This window comes from Bos grunniens, chromosome 2, assembly GCF_055505025.1.
Source record: "Bos grunniens cultivar Pamir isolate PY7600 chromosome 2, Bosgru_T2T1.0, whole genome shotgun sequence".
Taxonomy (NCBI): domain Eukaryota; kingdom Metazoa; phylum Chordata; class Mammalia; order Artiodactyla; family Bovidae; genus Bos; species Bos grunniens.
In genome coordinates, this window is record NC_141166.1 from 39,764,086 (window position 1) to 39,771,348 (window position 7,263).

At 39.8% G+C, this 7,263-nt stretch overlaps 1 protein-coding gene and 1 non-coding gene across 6 annotated transcripts; one reads left to right on the plus strand and one right to left on the minus strand.

Moving 5' to 3' along the window:
• Positions 1-247: 247 nt before the first annotated feature.
• LOC147377931 (uncharacterized) lies at positions 248-6,269 on the minus strand. 5 transcript variants are annotated; one of them, XM_086366514.1, is made up of 3 exons: positions 6,062-6,269; positions 5,678-5,838; positions 248-4,944 (listed from the first exon to the last, which is right to left on the minus strand). In XM_086366514.1, the coding sequence occupies exons 1-3, from the start codon at positions 6,127-6,129 to the stop codon at positions 4,934-4,936; spliced, it is 240 nt and encodes a 79-aa protein (XP_086222640.1). In that variant the 5' UTR covers positions 6,130-6,269; the 3' UTR covers positions 248-4,933. The 5 variants fall into 5 exon arrangements, with proteins under 5 accessions (XP_086222640.1, XP_086222622.1, XP_086222631.1 ...); XM_086366496.1 differs by having other exon boundaries at positions 248-1,403; positions 5,678-5,856; XM_086366505.1 differs by having other exon boundaries at positions 5,678-5,856.
• Positions 6,270-6,738: 469 nt separating this feature from the next.
• Positions 6,739-6,844, plus strand: LOC147377932 (U6 spliceosomal RNA). The gene has a single exon (XR_015154030.1). It is a non-coding gene; the product is annotated as a U6 spliceosomal RNA (small nuclear RNA).
• Positions 6,845-7,263: the final 419 nt, after the last annotated feature.

The following is a 7,263-nucleotide window of genomic DNA, read 5'->3' on the forward strand; positions in this document are numbered from 1 at the left end:
CTTAACAAAACTTCCTTAGATTTCACTGTGGTGTAGGAGCTACATGCTCCCATCCTTCCCTCTTCATCTCCTTCACTCAGGTTCAGACTATGTTCCACAATCTGATAGCTCTCCAATCTTTTTTCACTCCCTTCTCTATCTTCTTTTGATAGCTTACAGTGAACAGTGGACAGTGCCTCCAGATTCGTGGTCTCTGAAGGAGAAGATTTAATCCCAGGACAAAAGACAGGTCTCAGTCACTCAGAGCTTTGTGTGAAAATTTTTATTTAAAGTGACAGGACAGAGAAAGCTTCTGACATAGACATCAGAAGGGGGTAGGAGAGTACCCACTTCACTAATTCAAACGGGTCTTATATAGTTTTCAACTAGCTGCTGAAAATAGATAAAAAGAATACTTCAAGATTGTAAGAGTTCCACCAGACCCTTTCCCAAGGCACACATCCTGAGATAACTTTGGCACAAGCTTATCCTGGGAGAACACGTTCTGGGCAACATCTCTGGGTAGATATACTGTTGCTGTGTAATCAGGGGTACAAGTCTTGAGAAACAGTTTCCCAGCAAGATTTGTTACAATTATAATCATTAACACATAGCCTAAGAAAAGCATTTCCAGGAGTAAGACACTGTGCTTTGTGATCATTAGTTCTGGACCTAAAGAAAGGCCAGTTCTTGGGTAAGATACATTGTTGTACAAGGCTTAAAGAAAGTATGAGAGAATGTTCACCTCCTCCTTAAAGGGCCTTGGACTGTCTGCCTAAGCTTTAGCTCTTTCATTCCACCCTTTTTCTTTTAGGAGAATACGGTTGCCAGGGAAGAGGGTGGAGAAATCTTTCTGTAACTTCTTCCTGCTGGTAAGGCGCGCAGACCCTAAATTGTTGAAGCACCATATTCTCCTTACCCTCATACTGAGGATCTCTGATCCAAGGGCCCCAAGTAATAGTTGGAAAAGCCTGTGGTAATCATAGGAGCTTGATCATTTGTAACTTAAATGCCTCAAGCCTCTTAGATACAAAATTCATTATACAGTTATAGATATGAAGAGCAAACAGCAAGAATAATATGATTACAGTTACAAAAGTCAAGATACTTTTCCACCAAGGAGAGCTTATAAACCAAAATTGTGTCTGTGACCAGAGTGGAACATCTGCTGCTGCTAAGTCGTTTCAGTCGTATCCGACTCTGTGCAACCCCATAGACAGCAGCCCACCAGGCTCCTCTGTCCATGAGATTCTCCAGGCAAGAACACTGGAGTGGGTTACCATTTCCTCCTCCAATGCATGAAAGTGAAAAGTCAAAGTGAAGTTGCTCAGTTGTGTAGGGGAGTCCATTTTTAAGAGCGACCAGAATCTCTGCATCACCATTACTTTGTCTGGGAAACCGTTGTATCCTTTAGAAAGAACAAACTAAACAAACAGATTAAAAATGCAGAGACCAAAAATCAGTAAAGGAATTATTATAGTCAGGGGTCCAACGAAAAATAAGAATCAGGTCACATTTGATAGTAACTTTGATCCTGGTCTAGACAGAGTCAATGCTTGGGCTGCCCTGTTTATAAGAATGGGGCCATTTGGCATGTTTATATACATTTTGAATGTAGGTATAACAAACTCAGTTAGAAGTAGTTGAAAGAATGCCAACCTGAACCTTAACAGACAAAATAAACCTTACCGTTTCCTCTTAGAAGAATGAGTCTGAACCCCAATATAGACAGCTGTTTTAGAGAGACTTATAGCCAGGTAGCCAATGGTCTGTTTGTCTAAGTAGGTTTTAGTCTCTTATTGTGGTATTAATATATAAGCCAATGTAGTTGTCACCATTAACAGTTTTAGTGTTTTTCTAGATATAAGAAGATGCAAGAATTAGGACTCAAAGAAAATTTTTACCTGAAACTATCTAACTGTCCAAAGGCCTGTTTTGTCTTTTTTTTTTTTTTTTCAGAGCACAGAGAGTGAGAGAGAGTGAAGTCGCTCAGTCGTGTCCTACTCTTTGCGACCCCATGGACTGCAGGAGCCTACTATGCTCCTCTGTCCATGGGATTTTCCAGGCAAGAGTACTGGAGTGGGTTGCCAGTTCCTTCTCCAGAGGATCTTCCTGACCCAGGGATTAAACCCGGGTCTCCTGCATTGTAGGCAGACGCTTTACCATCTGAGCCACCAGGGAAGTCACCAGAGCCACCAGAGCACAGAGTGAGTGTCTAATTTCTGATTTTCACCCTAAACTCCTTTCAGGGGATGTTGAAGGTCAGCAGCTGTAGTGTCCATGAGTTAATCTTTGTAAATACAGGCAGCAAGTGCAAGTTACCAGAGCAGGGCCCCTCTATAGCCATCAGTTTGACCATGGTTTGGGGGGCATTTCATGACCATTGTGTTCCACAGTGCTGGGAAGGCTCATTCCCAGATCTGTTGAAGATTTCACTCTATGTGCTGTTATTGGACTAGGCCCTGTGAGTAGCAAAAGTCTCTGGACCATACCTGTATCACTAGTCTCTTGGTCCAGGTAAATATTCCCTCTTGTTGCTTCTTCTCACATATAGAGTCATATCATTACAACTATGGATTTCATAAGGAACTGTACACCATCATCATATCAGTGGCTCAGTCACCCAGTTGATAATTTAATTGACAACACTTCTTGAAACAGGCAATAGAGAAAACACTATAGTTAGCAGTAATAGTAAAATCATAAGAAGTCAAGAACTTCCATTAGGTATAGCCCAGTGACATCTCCAGGTCATCTGACTCAGTTTGTTAAATGACTGCATCCTGCTGTTAATCTCCAGGTTGTAGAACCTGGAGCATCTGATCTTTATTAAAAGATTGGTTATTGAGATAAGCTTATAAACAAACTCAGAGTGTCCTTTTTAATAACTTAATTAAACATCTTAGCAATGAAACATAACCACAAGAAACTATCTAAGAAGTGAGCCCTAGTAAACACAGACCTTAATTAACAAAACTGGAACTTGATATTCAGTGAAACATATTAGGTGGCATAGGCCTGACATCAGTTGGGTAGATTTCTCTTTTAGAGCTCCCCAGTATACTCTGAGATTTCTGTATATGTCTGGAGACAGTCTTTTTTACTTTGATGAGGCTGTTCAGAACCCAAATGTCTCCAATTTCTGAAGGGATTAGGCAGAGAGAAAAAAAGTTTTAATTTTACCCACAGGTGTAAATCACTAAATTGTTTTAAACCATCAGTGACTTGAGAACAGCTTCTTTATATCCGAAAACAAAGATTAGAAGCCAGTGATATGTCAGAAAAAAAATCATGAAAATTGTAATCATATTTAGAATTCTATTTAATCTCATGCAACCAGTCCCTTTGTCTGCCATCCTTGCCTAACAACAGAGGATGCCAGTGAAAGCAATAGTCTCCAAGAAACTCATGAAGTTTTTTTTGCCAGTGTCTGTACGACCTGTCCAGCAAAGCGCATGCTCCAGTAACTGGAGGTTGTAGAGGACACATTTTAACCATTTTTTAAATCCACTGTGAGATATTAACCCTGAAGCCAGAAAAAGCTTTCTCTTATCAACTAAAATTAAGTTTGTCAGGGAGCCAGGAAAAGCCACGTGGCCATCTTGGATTTCCCATAGCCCCAGCTGTTTGGTTTATAGCCATTGTTTATCCATTTTAAATTCCCTGATGAAGGGTTAATTTTTGTAGAAGCAGAACAAGCTTTGTCTATGCATGCCATAATCTGTTATCAAAAACCATATTTCAAGAAAACTTTGTTCTTTTAATAGGGAGAAAAAACCAAATTCCAGTTTGGTACCAGCTTACATTCACTGTGAAACAATGGTTATTCACTAAGTCAAAGTAACAAAAAAAGAGTTCAAAGGCAGTTTAAAGCCTTAAGAAACTTATACCATGCACAAAACTCTCTTCCACTTGTCACAAGCCCTTTTTTTTTTTTTTTTACACTTTCTGTATTAAACACTCCATTTGCCCATTTAGAAACAGTCACCTGTTAGTTTAGACTTACTTTCTTTTTCCTTAATAAAATGTAATCCCATTCTTTATTGCAACCATGAACTGTACTTTATATCATCATTTTGTAGATTGGTAAACATAAATCACCCAAACTTACGTCATTTGTATCTTCACAATGTGTTAATTAAATCAATAAACAAACATCAATACCAGATAGCAATTCAATAGTGACTATCTCCCAGTTCACATATGCCTGCAATTCATTTTAATTTTCTTGAATTTAGAACTATTTGATTTTTAAGCACTTACTTTTCTTTAGACGAATTAAATAGAGCTTAGTGACCAATTAGCCTTTAGCAATTTTATCCAAGGACAGTAACATACTGAGACACACATAAATCTGGACAGAGACCTCACAGTTTTCCACTTGAAATTTAAACTGTCTCTTTGCCCTTTTTTTCTTTCCCTTGGCTTGAAGTTCTACCAGTTTTCTCATGGTGGAGTCCCAGACAGAATGGGCTGTGTATCTCAAGGACATTATAAGGGTTAACTTCAGATTTTTTTCCTAGGCATGTTTTTGTTTCTCAAGCAGAAGTAGAGCTCAAAAAAAAGTATTTCAACAAGCCAGCTTTTTCCTAATTTTACAAGGAAATTGTGCAAAGAGAACCAATTTTGCAGTTTCAAAAAGATTTCATTTTAACCAGTTTTCTCAGGAGTCTAAAGAATGTCATGGCCATTCAGTGTCAAAAAATGTCATCTCTCCTTTTTGTAGTCATAGTTTCATAGATAAAAATTTAAACCCAAGAGTGTTCGAATTGGCTCTGATGACAGGGGTAGACAGACTGATAAGAAGTTGTCCCAGCAGAGATTGTCCTCTCTGAGCAGGCGAGGTCTTCTTTTAAAGCAAAGAAAGACTGTGTATAAGGGACTTTTTAGGCTTTGGGGATTAAACTTATCTCAGGTTTTCAAGATACAACTCAAAGGAGTGGTTCTGGAACTGCTAGCTCCCATCTGTAAGAGAGAAAAAAGCAGCACCCAGTGCCATACTTTTTTTCTACCGGAGGCATCCCTCCCTGCTCTAGATGCGGGTGGAGACAGGTCTTCCACCTAAGCTTCCTTCCCTGGCTGGAGTTAACCTGTCTCTTGCTGATGCAGGTGTCTCACTATCGTCCCTCCCCGTTCTACCACCGAGGCGGGGTGGAGATGCACCAGGGGTAGACCTGATGGCATCCCAGATTGATGTCCAGTTCCTCACCATTAAAACCTTGGCTTGATTTCCCCTTTTTCTCTGGTGCCGCCACTGTGGAGCAGAGTAGCCTTCTGGAATGTCTCCCAAGCTAAGACCACTAGGGAAGACATCCATCTTTTTTGTGCCTGTGCACATTCTTGAGCATATTTTTGCCTGCAAGTAGAAGTGGCAAGTCATAAAAGGATGAATGGAAAACCCATTGTATCCCTTCTGAAAGTTGCCACATGAGTCTATGTGATAACAAAGGAGATGATGCAAGGCTGGCCTATGAGGAAAAAATAGTCTTTCATGTTCATGGAGTGTCAAGGTCAACCTTTCTAATCCTGTCCAGCAGATTGTACAAAATGAATATCTAAGGAGTTGAGACAAGAGCCACTGGTGGGCTTTTTCTGGTCCACTAAGAGCTAGGACTACCAAGGGAAGAAGTCTGGTACATTTCCAATCCGCCTAAATCTGGAGTTCCCTGATCTGTGTCCTCAGGAATGTTATGCTCACCAGCAATGTTTCCATCCATACAGTCCGGAGGCATAGCCGTGACAAGAATTTGCTTCTGGGTCTCTTGGGTCAGGATGATGATTTCCAGTCTGAGAGATGTCCCTGGAGCTCCAGCTCCAGCTAGCTCTCTAATGTGTTCCTGTCTGCAGTGTCCTGTAAAACTTGGAATGGGGGTATGGCTAGAAAAACATAGTAACAGCATGGATTTCAAGTCCTCTGAAAGTCTAGAATCCAGTACATTAGGTTAGTAGCTTTAATTCCCCAAGCAGTTATAAAAAAGTCAGAGAGACCAGGAAAAGAAGTTCAGTCCATATGCTTCTGAGTTAGAAAAGCAGAGACTTTACAGTAAAAGGGCAGAAGAGTCCCAGCTCTGAGTATTCTTACCTTGTCTTGAAGATCCTGGATGAGCTCCCAAGATGATAGCTTATGGTGAACAGTGCCACCGGATTCATGGTCTCTGAAGGAGAAGATTTAACTCCGGGGCCAAAGACATGTCTCAGTCACTCAGAGCTTTGTGTGAAAATTTTTATTTAAAGTGACAGGACAGAGAAAGCTCCTGACATAGACATCAGAAGGGGGCAGGAGAGTACCCATCTCACTAGTTTAAGTGGGGCCTTATATACTTTTCAACAAGCTGCTGAAAATAGATAAAAAGAATACTTCAAGATTTAAGAGTTCCACCAGACCCTTTCCCAAGGCACACATCCTGAGATAACTTTGGCACAAGCTTATCCTGGGAGAACGCGTTCTGGGCAACATCTCTGGGTAGATATACTGTTGCTGTGTAATCAGGGGTACAAGTCTTGAGAAACAGTTTCCCAGCAAGATTTGTTACAATTATAATCATTAACACATAGCCTAAGAAAAGCATTTCCAGGAGTAAGACACTGTGCTGTGTGATCATTAGTTCTGGACCTAAAGAAAGGCCAGTTCTTGGGTAAAGTATGAGACAATGTTCACCTCCTCCTTAAAGGGCCTTGGACTGCCTGTGGAAGCTTAAACTGCTTCACTTTCCCACAGGAATTTCCTCCAGTAAAATCTTCACACATAGAACTCTTGGGGTGCTTCCTTCACAGCACATATACTAAAATTGGAATAATACAGAGAAGATTAGCAAGGCCCCTGCACAAGGATGACACACAAATTCATGAAGTGTTCCATATTTGTAATCAATGAATAAAGCACACTTGCAGGATAAAAAATTAATATACAGAAATCCCTTGCACTCTTGTATGCTAAAAATGAAAATCAGAAAGAGAAATTAAAGAAACAATCCCATTCACTATTGCAACAAAAAGGATAAAATATTTAGGAATAAATTTACCTAAAAAGGCAAAAGATTTGTATGTATAAAACTACAAAACATTAATGAAAGAAATTAAAGATGACATAAACATATGGAAAGATATATCATGTTCTTGGATTAGAAGAATCAATATTGTGAAAATGACCATACTACCCAAAGCCACCTACAGATTCAGTGCAATCCCTATCGAACTATCAACGGTATTTTTCACATAACTAGAATGAATAATTTCACAATTTATATAGAAACACAAACACTGAATAGCCAAAGAAATCTTGAG

What these genes read in the sequence shown, in the direction of transcription:
- LOC147377931 (XM_086366488.1), bottom strand. Translation starts at nt 6,129, where the DNA reads ATGAATCCGGTGGCACTGTTCACCATAAGCTATCATCTTGGGAGCTCA. An exon ending in TCCAGGATCTTCAAGACAAG is followed by an intron (nt 5,857 to 6,061) that starts GTAAGAATACTC and finishes ATGTTTTTCTAG; the next exon opens with CCATACCCCCATTCCAAGTT. An exon ending in TATGGATGGAAACATTGCTG is followed by an intron (nt 5,336 to 5,677) that starts GTGAGCATAACA and finishes TTCTACTTGCAG; the next exon opens with GCAAAAATATGCTCAAGAAT.